The sequence below is a fragment of the Chelonia mydas genome, chromosome 10, assembly GCF_015237465.2.
Source record: "Chelonia mydas isolate rCheMyd1 chromosome 10, rCheMyd1.pri.v2, whole genome shotgun sequence".
Lineage (NCBI taxonomy): Eukaryota > Metazoa > Chordata > Testudines > Cheloniidae > Chelonia > Chelonia mydas.
This window is the reverse complement of record NC_051250.2, coordinates 24,029,917-24,045,777: the sequence shown is the minus strand read 5'-3', so window position 1 is coordinate 24,045,777 and position 15,861 is coordinate 24,029,917. Positions and strand designations below refer to the sequence as shown.

General features: G+C 38.0%; 1 protein-coding gene across 3 annotated transcripts in view; it reads right to left on the bottom strand.

The window, feature by feature from the left end:
* GRIN2A (glutamate ionotropic receptor NMDA type subunit 2A) overlaps window positions 1-15,861 on the bottom strand; it is a 291,808-nt gene that overhangs the window by 61,514 nt on the left and 214,433 nt on the right. For all 3 annotated transcript variants that reach the window (XM_043524160.1, XM_043524162.1, XM_043524161.1), the window contains 4 exons: window positions 15,212-15,380; window positions 14,932-15,085; window positions 12,342-12,467; window positions 8,480-8,709 (listed from right to left, as the gene is read on the bottom strand). In XM_043524160.1, coding sequence (XP_043380095.1) covers window positions 8,480-8,709; window positions 12,342-12,467; window positions 14,932-15,085; window positions 15,212-15,380 — 679 coding nt within the window. The remainder of the gene's footprint in view (window positions 1-8,479; window positions 8,710-12,341; window positions 12,468-14,931; window positions 15,086-15,211; window positions 15,381-15,861) is intronic.

Here is a 15,861-nt window from a genome sequence, read left to right as displayed (position 1 = left end):
CAATGCCAACTGTGAGACAGACTGCAAATAGGCTTGCCTATAAACTATTTGCTATAGGAACATTTTCACTTCTGTCAAACCTTGGCTTTAGACTCAAAATAGTTCTTTATTGCAGTATATTTTTCATGGGATGACATTGCAATTGAATACTTCATTTTAATTAAGGCTATGGCAAACTAGAATGAAAATAACTTTATTTCATTTAATTTTGTTGCAATATGCTTCTTCCTGTATATTTCTATTTGCACATTCACACTGCTTTCCTGTTTAAAGGATTATTTCCCTACCTTATCTGTGCCAGTTGATTCAGGCTTACCCTAAAATCAGACATTTACACTTTAGTTCATACTTTGTGTAACTGGTTTCTTGCTCTCCCCTTTCTGCATTTTGTAAGCAGAATTGAGCCAAATTCTGCTCCCGGATATATGCCCACAACTTCCATACATGTCTGTGGCAGTCAAATTCTGAGGGGAGAATTAGGTCCAGGTATTTGTTTGACTTATAATTAGTGTCTTAAAATTAGTATGACTAGTTCCTCAAGTACTAAGGCTGGTTTAATTTCCTGGTCAAAAATGTTCAGATTTTAAAATTTCAATGAAATTTTTTTGCTGTTATTGGAATAATTGAAATTTTTTGAAAATTCAAATTTGATGAGTTTTTGCAAGCTCTACTCATAATACTAATGTATAAAAGCAGAGTTGAAAAAAGTGAAAAAATTGTTTGAATGCCTTGGTGACTTCTCAAGAAGTTTTGCTCTATTTTCACTTTTCATGAAGATCCATATGAGCAAAGCTGTCTTCATAGGATTGTTTGCAGGAAATGAATTTCAGACTGACAGACAAAATTCAATTCCAAAACATTTATTTAGGGCAGAAATGGCTTATAAAGTACAGGTAATTCAATCAAAGAACAGAATAAATAACATGTGACTTAGGAGACCAATCAGACAACTCAAATACTGAAATGCTAATATTAAAACTCAAAAAAAGAAAATCGTTCAAGAAGAATCCATAGGCTGGACTTTATTGCCACAAAACATTCAACCAAGTATTGCTAGCCAAGAGCAAATTCTTAAAGGAGTTAAATTTTTTTAGAAGTGATGGTCTGTTCATGCTCTGCAAACAGGAAAAGAGCTAAATGCAATGAATAAATGTACTGCAAATAGTTCCCCCAGCTCTAAGGAGGAATTTGAAAATTTCAATGATACTTTTAATAATATCTATTCTATGAACTGACATAGGTGGGAGGAAGCATATAGGACCTGTGATTGCATCAAAGATCCACGAAGCATGGGTTTGAGAAGGCAGCAAAAAGCCTCACTTCTGGCACGCCTTGCTTTTAGACTCAAGTTCTTATATATTTTCAATCATTCTGAAGCACCCTGATGGGAATTGGAATATATGGTAGCTATCAGGATGCAATTTTCTTTTTAGATCTTTTGTGAAGTATTTTCAGCTCTTTTTTATTGTTAATAAAAATCTCTAAATTAAATGCAGAAAACTTCCATTTTGATTGTAAACGGACATTTGCTATTATTCAAAAGGCTATCAATCCATTCTTAACTCCCCATATTATGCCTGCTACTAGCACTGCAGTATATACAGTAACCAAAACCTCTCATCCACTGATCTAGGACCCCCATGACACATGTATAATGGTCTGAGCTGAGAGAATAGTCTTATTCTCATTTTTATAGTTTGTTTTTATCTATATGCCTTTCTGCTCCAGATGATTTCATCCAAGTGACTGATATCAGGCCTGCATGATGATACCCACATTTGAACTCTCTTCCTTCTCAAACACCACGGTAGAGACGGATTCCAGATATGCTGCCACCAGTCTATTTCTTACCAGTACAGCACAAAGTGGAATTACAAAAAGTATCGTTAAAGTCACGGCTATCAAAAATTCACACAGAAGCTTTCATCTGACAATTCTGATGACACTCTGTGGGCATGTCTCTGCTGCAGCTGGGAGCATGCCTCCCAGCCCAGGCAGACAGACACTTGCTAGCTCTTGTCAAATTACCATACTAAAAATAGCAGCATGGTCACTGCAGCATGGGCTAGTTACCTGAGTATAGACTTGGGGCATCTGGTGGGCTTGTACCTGAGTGACTAGTCTGTGCCACTACTTATGCTGCAACGTTCACATCACTATTTTTAGCACACTAGCTCAGGCAGAGCTCGTGCATATTTGTCTACTCAGGCTGTCTACGTAGACATATCTTGTGTTGTTCTAATAGCAAGTGGAAGGGGCAGGACAAGGAGAGAGGGCACTGGGCAAAACAGTACCTATTTGTGCTGACCCAACCCACCCAGTGGTGATTTTTCTGGCCAAGGCTACAGCACACTGGGATACTTACACTTGGGGATGGGAGGGAAGTGTTCACTACATCTTACAAAAGAGATTGCATGACCTGCAGATATCTGGGCTCTCCTTCTCCCCATCTTGTGTCTGTTGTGCAAGGCCAGTTACATGCAGTCCCTGAGCACAAGGCCCATATGGAACTAGCAACCACAAAGGCAGTGTGGTCACAAACTAATGGAGCCACCAGCCGTGGAGGAGACCACATGCTAGAGCCCCTTAAGGTGCCCATCAGGAAAAATACCCATAATTTTCTACTGTTGTTCAATAATCTTCCCCATATTTTTTTAAAAAGGCATCCTGTGGTATAATAAGTAACAGCTGCTCGGAATGCCAACCTTTTGCACTTACTTTGTGTTTATACAAAAAGTACACTGAGGCTTTTAAAAATCCTTTTAAATAAAAAAGGATGTCAAAACATAATTTCCTCTTTTCTTCTAAACTCCTGGAGCATTGTGAAGAAGTTTCTGAACACCCACTTCCAGTACATTCTGTGCGGGTACTTCTGGTGCGACAAGAATCACATGGAATTCAGTGACTCATTTACAAGAATGCTAAAGAGAAGGGAGTCACAAAGGTCTCAAAGCCGAGGACAAGGGTAAATTGCCTGTCACCATATATTTAGCAAAAGAAAGAGGAGGAGGAGGGAGAAATAAAACATTCCTTGGATGGGAAGTTATTGAATGTTGAGAGTCAGGGACAACTGCTCAAAAGAGGGATAGGTTTCTCCTGACTCTCCTCTATAAATACATCACCAAGGGAACTGACAGTAACAACCCCAGTGCCTGGCTGGGATCACTTCATTGCAGTGACAATATTGACAAAGGAGCTTGACTTTTCAATTGTGACTAGAGAAAACAAAACAAAACAAAAAAGTATTGATTCACCAGCCAAGAATTCATAGTGAAGTGGATTTATGAGTTTCTTTATGTCCATCTCTTAACAAATACAGAATTATAGAGCATCTCTTTATTGGGTCTTTAAAACTACTGGAGTTTTTCTTCAGCTCATTATGCAGTGTCTGTTTGAACTGAGTTTCAGGGTTGGTTGGTTCCTCTCCCATGGCCCCCCCCCCAGTCAAATCTTGCTGAGGGTCTGAATTCTCTAAAGAAAACCACTAATGATAATTCCTGGGCTATTATGTGAAAAGCATTAGGGAATCTTACCAATGAGTGCCAAAGCGCCAAAGAGAGAAAAATATATTTATTTTAACATGATTAGGATTATTGCCCTCATAACCCATGGTTACTTGTTTTAAACACTAATTATTTTAAATCTTTAAAGTCTGAGAACATTTCAGGAGGCAGGGGGTGGGAGGAAATGTATATATCTAAAAGAACATCTTGAAGCAATCCTTTATTTTTCAGGATTTCTAGATACTTTTACAAATTCACTGAAAAGATGTGGCTCCTCTTTTATGTAATATCTATTGGTTAGGAAGAAGGGAATCTAAAGATTGTAAAATCAAAATCATGTCCATAGACTAAGTACATTTTTAGTAGCAATACGGAAAGGAATTACTGGCATTTTCTGGCTAAAGGTTTATTTATTTTTTGGGGAGGAGTTGGGGAAGGGAAGGACAAAACCCATATAGAAAATCACAGATCTACTGAAATCACTAGCTGATGGCCAAGACCAGTGACATGTATATTACCCATATTGGCCAGAACTTTGAATCTAAGATCTTTCGACACTTTCAGTTCCAGGTTGCACCAAAAGCGGGATAGGGAGTGGAATGGGGAGAGCAGCTTTTTCCAGTTCCATTTTTTTTCCTCAAATGAAAAATGTCATTTATCTGTCTCACTGTTAATGATTTATACTATTTAAAATAAAAGTATCTTTAAGGAACTTCTTTACATTCTTCCAAAAAAATTTGAGACACTATGACTTTATGAGAACAAAATTAGTCCTGCTCATTCTGTTTCTTATCAGTCTTTCCTATGGCCATCTACATAGGCTGCAATTAACTCTTTCTATCTCTGAAAATTCTGGGGATTGTTCAGGGCCTGGGTATGAAATGCAGCTATTTAAGCTGTTGTGTTCCCTTGAATGGTAGTTTTAAAATAACTTTACGTGTTCATTTCTCATAATCCAAGTATTTGGGTACAAATCCTCTGTCCTGTCTCCGTTAGAGCAAAATGAGAAAGCACACCATACTGCTCAAAATTTAACATGAGATTTGATCAAAAGGTACTGTACTAGGAAAAGCTGCTTGCATGAACACAGTGGGACACAGTGTCACATTTATGAAGATTTACACATCAACTGCAGAGTGCTATCACAAAAACACATCTGCTACATATCACCCTCTCACTCTTTCCAATTTAAGAAAGGGAAACATAAAAATGTCTGCATCAAATATTTCTTGTGTTGCAATTTAAAATAATTTCTCTTTTTCCCTGTTCCCATCACTGACTTTTGGTAATGGTTTTGTGAGTTAATTACATTGTTGGTACTACTCTTAGAAATAGTCTTCAAATGTTCTACCTTTAACAAAATACGTATTGCATGTCTTCATGGTGCAATTTTTCATCCTTCTAAACCTGTGCAGAAGTATCTGTTTTATCTAAAAGGGAAAAAACGGTTACTTACCAGTATTGTAACTGTTGTTCTTCGAGATGTGATGCAGATGTGTATTCCATGTAGGTGGGAGCGCACCCAGCACATGGAAGCCAGAGAATTATGGCTAGCAGTACCTGTAGGGGTGGCACTTGTGCCCTGTGGCTATAGCCCCGTCCCCTGGGGATATAAGGGCAGCACCACCCTAGCCTCTCTCAGTTCCTTCACACTGACCATCAAGAGTGCAGGCTCCAGTGCAGAGGGGATGGAGGCTGGATTGTGGAATACACGACCACATCATAATACAGGTAAGCAACCATTTTCTCTACTTCGAGTAGATGCAGCCACGTATTCTATGCAGGTGACTCACAAGCAGTACTCGCAGGAGCCTTTTTACATAAAGACTGCAGAATTTGCATCAGATCTGGATGCAATAGTAATACCAGAGTGGTTTGTAAACAGATGTACAGAGGACCAAGTAGCAGCTCTGCAAATGTCCATTATAGGAACGTCAATTAGAAACATCATCAGTGTTGCCTGGGCCTCATGGAATGACCACACACCCTTTGAGGAGGTGCAGTCTGAGGTACTTTGTATGCTGTCATGATACAGGAAGTTATCCACCTGGAGATCAACTGTGAAGAAACTGCTTGCCCCATCATTTGGTCTGCACATGACACAAACAGATGAGATGAAGAATGGAAAGGTTCAGTCCCATGCAGGTAAAAAGCTAAACATTGCCTGACATCCAGTGTGTGAAAATGCAGCTCATGTGGAGTGGAACTCAGCTTAGGGAAGACCACTGGTGAATATATCACTTGGTTCAAATGAAACTGAGAAACCACTTCAGATAAAAACGTAGAGTGTGGCCGCAGATTTACATTGTCTTTGGAAATTGCACATAAGGCAGCTCTGCTATCAAAGCATGCAACTCACATACTTGCCTTGGAGAGGTTATCACCACAAGGAAAGTGGTTTTCTGACACAAGAGAGAGAAAGAAGAAGTTGCAAGCGACTTGAACAGAGGCCCCATAAGAGCCGCTGAGACAATATTAAAATCCCACAAAGCAACCAGTTATTTCACTGCCAGATGGAGATGAGTGACTCCTTTCAAGAACCTCACTGCCATGGAATTTGAAAACACTGTGTTCCCACGGATGGGTGGATAAAATGCCAAAATCACTGCCAGGTACATTCTCAACAAACTAAGTAAAAGACCAGAAGACTGAAAGTGTAACAGGTACTCCAAGATGTCTTGGATATAAGCCATCTTCAGCTGAACTCCCTGAGCTAACAACCACATTGAGAACCTATTTGGTCAAATAGGCCACTCTGATGGAGGGCTTTCTGCTGTTAAGTAAGATTTTCCAGACGGCCTTCAAACATCGTTCCTCATCATCATCTAAACATGCAGCATGTTTAGATGATGAGAGGCAAGGAGCTGAGTGCTGGATGCAAAACCTGACCACGATCCTGAATCAGGAGGTTGGGATGAATATGAAGATATATGGGAGGGCCATTCAGTAACGTGATGAGGTCTGAGAACTCGCACTGTCTTGGCCACAGGATAGCAATGAGAATGAGCTTGGCACGATTCAGTTTCAGAATGACCTGCAGATGATCAGAATTGGAGAAAAAGCATACAGGGGTGTATACAGGAGTGCTAATTTCCAGCTCAGAGCCCAGACTGAGACCCTTCAGGAGCAAATCATCTGGCATTTCTTGCTGTCTCTTGTGATGAACAAGTTGATTGATAGAATGCCCCAAACTGCAAAGGTGGATGGCAGGATGTTGGGCTTCAGAAAACACTTGTGATTCAGGGAGAAATTTCTGCTGAGGTGATCTACCAGGTGATTCTGGATCCCAGGTAAATGACTGGTCACAGGGCTAATGTTTTTGCTGATGCAAAACTGCTAGAGCCTAATTGCCTCTTGACACAGCATGCTGGAGTGTGATCCCCCGTCTGTTCACATAATACATCACAGTGGTATTGTCAGTAGAGATGTGCACTGCTGAGTACCTGATGTGATCTTAAAAGACCTGACAGGTATTGCAGATGACACAAAGCTCCAGGACATTGATATGCAGACATGCTTCCTGTTCTGACCACAGGCACTGAACTTTTAGTGACCCCAGATGTGCTCCCCAACCTATTACAGAGGCATCAGTGACAATAGTCCTGGTCACTGGGGACCAAGTGAAAGGAATGCTCTGGCACATATTGCCCTGAACCATCCACCACCACAAGGAGTCCAGAATCAGTGGAGGATTCCAATCTGCCCGAGGGATGACTATTTGGATGATAGACTGACTTCAGCCATATTTGATGAAGGCGAAGTCTAGCTAAGTGCACTACCTGTGTGCATGCAGCCATATGGCCTAGCAACCTCAGGCATACTTGGGCTGTGGTTGAGACTGAAATTCCAGACATAGATGTAAAATTGCATGGAATCAGTCAGCCAGCAGAACTGCTCTCAAACTTGTAGAGTCCAATGAACTTGATTATATGAGTTGGAACCAATGTTGACTTCCTACAGTATGGTACTGGTTAGCACTCCTCTTTGGAAGAGTCTCTCTGAGTCCTGGAGTGGTCCTAAGTAGTCTTATGGGACCTCTTCCTCGCTGCCCCAGAAAAGGGAGAATGATTCCTCTTCTTCTTGGGGGAAACAATAGGGTCTGAAAGTGAAGCAGCAGCATTTGCCGGTTTGGAAGGCAACTGCTGATCAGATGAGGGCTTGGTGCTGAAGTAGGTGTCCCAGCCTGCTCCAGAAGGTATTGCTTCAGCCATAAGTCTCTGCCACCTGAGTCCTCTTTTTGAATGATTTACAGCTGGAACACCATTCCTTAACGTGTCCCTCACCGAGACACAAGCACTTTATGTGGTAATCACCATTGGGGATGGCCCCCGCATGATGGATAATGCTTGAACCCTGGTGAGGGTACCACACAGGGCAGACAACTACTCAACCTAAGGTACTACTATCTAACTATTACGTAGAGAAAAAACTCACAGAAAACAGAGACCAAAATGTGAGGTGAAAACACCAGGCAGCTCCGATTCTAGCCACAGGCGGTGAGAAGGAACTAAGAAGGGGTTGGAGTGGTGCTGCCCCTATCCAGTAAAGGGAGAACCTAGCACCAGAGGTGCGAGCACCGCCTCTACAGGTACTGCTAGGCAAAATTCTCCAGCTTCAGTGTGCTGGGCACATGCACACCTATCTGGAATAATACACAGCTGCATCTACTCAAAGAACATGAGTTTAATGACTCACACAACTTAGTTTCACATGACTTCATTTCACTGCATATTTTTCCTTCAGAAAAAGAATATAAAGCCTCTATAAAAAGAGATTTATATTTTTTTTTTATTATTTGGACCCTGGGCTTTTAAATAAAGAAATAAGTTTAATATGAAGTCACATAGTTTCATTGAAAGCAGCGGTTGCAAGTTTGTATCTTGATAGGGACTTTTAGCATCTAGCATGTCTGATTAACCGAGTACAATGAATTGGAAAATGGAGATTGGGTCTCTTTTCAGAACTTGAACACCTACCTTTTTATCACTTAGCCCAGTCACCTGGTCAACAAATTCCTCTTGAATCATAAATGCAGCCAGGTTGGCAGTGTAGCTAGCCAGGAAAATGACAGCAAAAAAGGCCCAAACTGACACCATGATTTTACTGGTTGTCCCTTTCGGGTTTTGAACAGGCACAGAGTTGTTGAACACCAAGCCCCAGAGCAACCACACTGCTTTTCCAATGGTGAAGGATGGCCCATGGGGAGCTGTAATTGCAAAAGGCACAGTCGTTTTAGTTTTACTTGACTGCAGTTCAATTGGGTTAAAATACAACGTATATTAACAAAATACTCTCAAATGGGTGGTTTAAATCCTTTCAGTATGAACCCATTATATTCCTGATGGAATAATTTCAGTTCTTTAACCACTGTACTGAATACTGTAATTGCAGTTCTTTCCATATTTGTTAACACGTTATTCCAACATTTTTCAAAGTAGAGTTTACCCAAAATCAATTTTAAAATGAAAACTGAAAACATGCACTGTAAGTTGGGTTTGGATGAGATGCAAAGGAAGGGGGGATATCTCTCTCACATAAACTTATGCCACAGTATTTACCATACTGCTAGTCTAATATGGCAATCAAAATTTAAAATGCAATACATTGGGAGGAGTGTTTTATAAGTAAATACAAATATTTCTGTTATATTATTCAAGACTTCGTCCTCTCTGCTCTATTTTAATGACGCTTCTTGACATTATAAACTCTACTGACTAGTTTAATGCAAAGCCTTTCCCACTTAATTATTTACATTCAGAAAATTAAATTCTGAGCTGAATAGTTTAATCACAGTTAAGAAAGTTTCCATTCTGAATAATCATTAAGGCCCATAGTCAGCAAGGTTTTTCAGCATGTACTTAACTTAAAGCACGAGTAGTCCCATTGACTACTACAAGGAACTGCTGACATGCTTCCTGTTAGGCACATGTTAAGTACCTTATTGAATCAGGGCTAACAGGATACATTCCCTCCTCAAAATGCACAGTTAGTTCCCACTTTGATTAGAGAAGTATTACCGGGAAGAATCTGACCCAACCAGTCACTTTTTTAATCAGTTTTGATTTTTCACTTCAGATGAAAGATGTGGGAAAAAATGGCCAACATAGAATCCCTATACTCAAACAGGAAGAGAAGTGGGCCAGCAAGGATATTATCCATTTAAAAATCATTTACTTGTATAGCCCTGTGTCAATAGGCTACTAGAAAATTCGATTTAATTAGAGCTGAGTAGGAAACTGTTTCCTGTCCTGCAAGAAGTTTTGAAATGTAGAAAAAATTTCACAAAAAGTCAGAATCTCAACTTTTGCAAACCTAAAATTAAAAAAAAAAAAAATCAGGACAGATCAATCAAAATGTTTCATTTTGATTTCAACTTTTTATATGATAAATTAACTTACATTTATCAACACAACATTTGGAACCCTCCAAAAAAATCAAACATTGTTTCAAAGAATGGCAACATGGGACATCACTATAATTTCAAAAAAACTTTTCCTTCTATTTTTCTTTAAACTGGAAACTAGCTAACACTGACCTTTCCTGCAAACAGTTTCAGATTTAGAGAATCTGGGTTTCCTAATGCAAAAACAATTGAATCAAAAAATTCCTAATCAACACTAGAATTAATAGTACTTGCTTGACTTGCTTTTTTTGAAGTCTGATTTACAAGAATTAATTTCTGTATAATGCTATCAACCATTTTAAACACTTAAACAATATACAGAAATATTGAAAGGAAAACAAATAGGATGTAAAAGAAACATTCTAAAGCAATAAACTCCTACTCACACAATGGGTATGAACTTAATTTATACTCTCATTTCAACAGAACTCTTCCTTTACTACACTGTTAATTTTTGATGTTACATTCAAACAGAATGACTTTTGAAAAGATTATCTGCTTCCCTGACTGCAGTGGCACTATGAGAATATTGTGCAATAAATATATGTAATGGAACTGACTTTTGGTTTATGAAAGCACCTTTCAAGGCCATTAAAGGCTGAGCTGATAGTGTGGATAAAATGTACTTTATGAGCAGTGGAGACAAGAAAAGCATAAGCCATTCAAGAAAAGCGAAGCTGGGTATAAAAGCTGAAGTTTAGGTTTTTTATCATTGTTCTTTTTGTCACTGGAAGCTGCACTACTATGGGGCCTGATTCTGCAACCCTTGCTTCTGTGAGTAGGACAATCCCACACAAATATCCTCATGGTTCTAAGACTCGTGTAATTGGAATCAATGGAAGGACTGGCATAGGTTCAGTGAAGATGGAAGGATCTGGCTTATGGCTCGTGCTACTTCTCTGTAGATTAATACTTAAAAAAATGCTACATTAAATCATTTGGCCTTCACAATGTATGGTGTTTAATGTTCTCAGAAACCAGGAATGTATACTACCGAGAAGGCTCCAGGATTTTTAGATAATTATATAGTGACATCTGTTTAATTTTACATGGCCTGATTTTCAAAGGCATCAAATCAGGTTCAAATCACTGGGACCTCAGGAAGTCACGCCCGCTTTATTTTAATGTTACATCAAGTGTGAAGATCCTTGCTCATCAGCAGATGTATGACTGTTATACAATATGGTTTTTCCTCTGCAAATAACATTCATAACACTTAATATATTAAGATAGATGATAACTATTAAATCTATTAGGGTTTGTTAATATTTTATAAAGATGGAACTATGAAAGCTACATGACATCAAAGACTTAGGTAAATGTGGCTAGGTGGAAAGAGTGGAAATATTGCCCCTAAACTGCTTCTTTTACCTGTGGTTTTCATAGGGAATCTCTTCAGAAAATACATTCTAAATTCTTTTGAGAAAAACCCAGAAGAAAAATGTCATATGTTCCTAAAAGTTTATTAACCATGAATATTTAGAATTCACCAAAGAAGTGGGTAATCTACCTACTTTCTCAACTTCTTATATGAGTACCCATCGTCATAGTATCTGAGCATCCTGACAGACCTATGACACACACTAGAATATACTGTCAGCATATAATAGTCCCCATGGTATTCCCCGAGTTGAAAGATATTTAACTATAAAATAAAGTATGTGTGATGTAGTGAGTTAAAAAAATTAACCTATTAAACTGAAAGTAAAATAACAAAGTTAGATGCACAGCACAGCATAAACGCTTACAAGAAATATTCATTCTTGGGGCAAAAATGCAACTAAAATAGTTTAATTGAAAAATGTACATTCCCTATAATAATTGATGTAGTGGTATATTTTGAAATAATCAAATATTTTTGGAAATAAGGGAGCAAGTTCAGCATACAGCTGTGCACACTACGTTGTAAGGAACATGGCCCTTCCAAGCATCCCCTTTCAGAGCTGAGCCTATTGCAAGGGAATCCTATCTTTTTTACAAGGACTGTACTAGATCCTGTTTAATCTCCATGTTTTTTAAAAATTACGCAGAAAACCGCACTAGTTTAGATCAGCGAGTTTGAATTCCCAGTCAATTCCCAGGAGTCAATGGGGGCTTGGAGTGCAAGGAAACTAGAATCAGACTCCTATGTGCTAAGATACAAATTAATTCCAAATATTTTCTATATCGATACTCTGGGGCTAGTAGAGTATCTTGACCACCACATTACTGCAGTGTGATTTTCCATAATATCACTCATTCACCAACTTCATTACACTATATTAATGTGAAACATGACAACAAGCTCTCAACCAGATAAAACATTTTAGTTAAAAGTAAATGTAGTTGTAGAGCTGTTCATATTGCTTCAATTTTATTGCTTGTTTTGAGAGGAGTGAGGGGAGGGAGGTGTGTAATTTTGCATAGTCCTTGATTTTGTAAAGTGTAAAGCTTACCTTTCCCTTTTGCTAAGTTCCTGTTATATCCTACAGGACTAAAGTACTCAAATATAAAGACAGCCATGGCGGACACAATGAGAAGCATCACAAACATCATCACCCAGACAGAAGCACTAAAAGGCTCTGCAGCAAAACAGACAAGAGAAACAGAAACACAGTTCATTAAACCAGTCACAGCACAACAAGAATTCTAATGTCTAGCAACTGTTTGTAAATTAGCTTTTACCACCAAAACACTAGCTATGTAATGATATGTAACAAGAGGTCAGTTTGACTGGAAGACTGAAAGAAAGAAGGAAAACCTGCAAGCTGTCCTTGATTGCTGCTTCTAAATAGGCTAAATACAATTAAAATAATAATTCATCTTAAAGTAGAGTTGCAATTCAAGAATGAAGGCTGCATTTTTCTATTTCACTGGGCAAAACCTGCACTCACATTGATCAGCAAATTTTAGTTTGATTTATCACAACTTTTTTGGTATTATATAAACATCTTTTAATTGTTTGTTTATATATTCAGTTATATGTGCCTATATAAACATGACCACTAAGGTCCTGATTCAGCTAAATCAGGGCTGAAGTACATATCCAACTCTCTCTCCCACACTTATCTTATCTAAGCCAAAGTGGACGGAAAAAAAGGTAAATCTCTGACTTTACAGACAACTTTGAAGTTTTAAGGAAAACTTTTACCATGCTCAGAAAAGGGAAGGATTTGCTGCCTGGAGAAGCAGTTTATACCCATAATTGTTACAAATATGAAGATTATCTTCAACTCTATTGAGGGTAGTAGAGTTAATCTATAATAATTTCTGTGCCTGTGACACATCAGGAGATATAGGCAGCTTGCTGCAGGGATAAGACAGGACAGGCCATTCACTCAAATGCCTCATGTAAGGGCATGTGACCACTGAACATGGAAGAGAGCTTTTTATTTTACTTTTTCCTCTTCTTCCATTGAGCAGGCATCTCTACATGTTTCTACCACATGCAAAGATGGCCTTTCGCAAGTTATATTTTTAATCTCTGGAACAGGTTTTTTAAGGTAAGTAGTAGTAGTTTTTGCCTAGCCTCTTAGCAAGTGTATTTTGCTAAATCTGAATTACATGTTTTGAAAGATTATTTAAAGAGGGAGTGATGGACTGAGATTTATTTATTTAAATAAGATGGATCATACCCATCTGTAATGAGAATATTTTTGCTGGAATAGTGTAGCAAGTGAGCAAAACAACAAGAGTTTCTTAAGGGGTGTTGGAGACTTCCAGGTCAGTTTGGAAGTAGATAGACATAAGGGGAGCCCTTTTAAGAAACCCAGATTGTGTTTATAATAAATATTGTGTTATTTATTCATATATTTATATTTGTTTATTTATTCACATATATTTATATTGTGTTATTTATTCTTATATATTCAATATTCATATATTAATTGGCGTAAGAGCTATGTAAAAATTAAAGGGGATTAGGATGTGTTTTTAAAGGCGAAGGAGTACTGAGAACCCAGAGATCATTTTAGATGTTGCTTTAAAAAAAAAAAAGACATAGGCTGAATAAGTTTTAACTTGGGAGAACCTAGTTAAGATACAATTTGAAATACAGATCAGAGGAGATGTGGTACAATATCAGAGAAGTTCTCTTAGAGGTACTGAAATGTCTCCGAATGTTTCTGATCAGAAATAAATATTAGACAGAAAACGTCCAAGACTGTCAGCAATACTACACCTCAAATTAAACTAGGTAAAACAGAAATAAGGAAAAGGGCAGAACAGGACAATGCAGCTAAGCTGGGCTATAAACAATAGTTTAAGCAGAATGTACTTAAATAATATAAACAGTCTGGCAATGAGGTGTAGAATTAAAAAATAAACAGAAGCAAACTAAAAAGAGCAAAAAGCAGCATCGAACAACAAATATAGAATAAATAACTAAGTGGATCTTCACATCACATATAGTTACATTATAATGGGCCCAACCCAGCCACGTGGTGTGCGAAGGATAGCAGGGGAGCCCCCAGGTGAGCAGCTAATAATAAAGCAGCCTCAGCAAAAGTTACAGGCTGGTGGGAAAATATTTTAGAAAAAAATTCTGTGTGTGTTAAATGATACCACCAAGTGCATAATTTGATTGGAAAGAAGAACATGGATTATTGAAAGGGAAGTAACGAACTTGAATTTAATCAAAGATAAAACCAGCAAAAGAAATGCTGTGGTGGATGTAACTTACCCACAGTAGTCGTGCTTACAAAGAAAGAGCTTTCCATTAGGAGGGATAGTGCTGATTCTCATGTTTAAATCTAAGGAATCTCTCTCAAAAAGATAGGAATGTTCTAAACAACAGGAACTTTTTAAGTGCAGTCAGTGTTGATTTTCACAAAATACTTGTAAGATCTAGTTTGTATGACTATTGGTAAGATACATGTTTTGGGTGAGATCTGAACTACCATTTGTAAAAGACCCTAGAACTTGGAAACATAACATAGCAAATAATGAGGAACAATGCAATCAGATTCTTGGTGATGTATAGCAAAAGCTCTCAAAGTCTATGGAAATGCAATTAAACTGATCTGGAAGGAGGAAAAAAAAACATACCTAGAAATGCAGATGGAGAAACCGTGCCATTGCTCCTTGACACCATGACACTTATCCCAGTCTCAACAAATGGTACTGAAAAGTCAACCACTTCTGAACGCTCTTCATTAATTGTCAGAGAACCTACAGCCATAACTGCTCTCTGATAGACCACCTGATCCAGAAAGAGAAGAAACCAACAACGTTACCCACACATGGTATACCATATTTCTCCAAATGAATTCAAAACACTTGTTTGCCAAGTTTTTACTTAAGAGTTCTTTTACCTAACAGAACTTACTTCACCAATCATTCCATTCCACACATTATTGACCTTTTTGCCATGCTTCCCATTGGTCACCAGATATAGGTCATATGTGAACTTCACAGTTCTAGATAACTTCTTCAGGATGTCAATGCAGAATCCCTTGCAACATTTCTTTATGTTAGTTCCTTCATTAGTTGAATTGCTGTTAACATGAAAGAAAGAACCAACCAGTTCAGTTATGAAAAACAGAAGAGGCTACATACCAGCAAGTTTTACTGTATTTATCAGTAGACAAGTGGAATTCAAAAGTGAGACATACAGACAGTGTGGTAAAATTCTGCCTTGCAATGTTTTGCTTCTTCATAAATTTGTTCAGCATTTACATAGGATGGTGATAGTACCTTATAAATACCATAGATAGATTTAATTAGCAATAGATTGGATTGTTTGGTATCACACTTCTGCCATGTATCTTATAAGAAAGCTACAAATTCCTGTGACCAGTTTTACAAGAAGGGGATGGGTACCCACATAGCTGAAGGTAGCACTGGGTCCAATTTAAAACTACTGATGTACTTGAAATAGCACTCGGAAGAAAAGGGGACTTAACATACTGAGCTATAATATAATATAAATATAATATAATATAATATATAATAAATATATATTGCGGCTAAATTGGT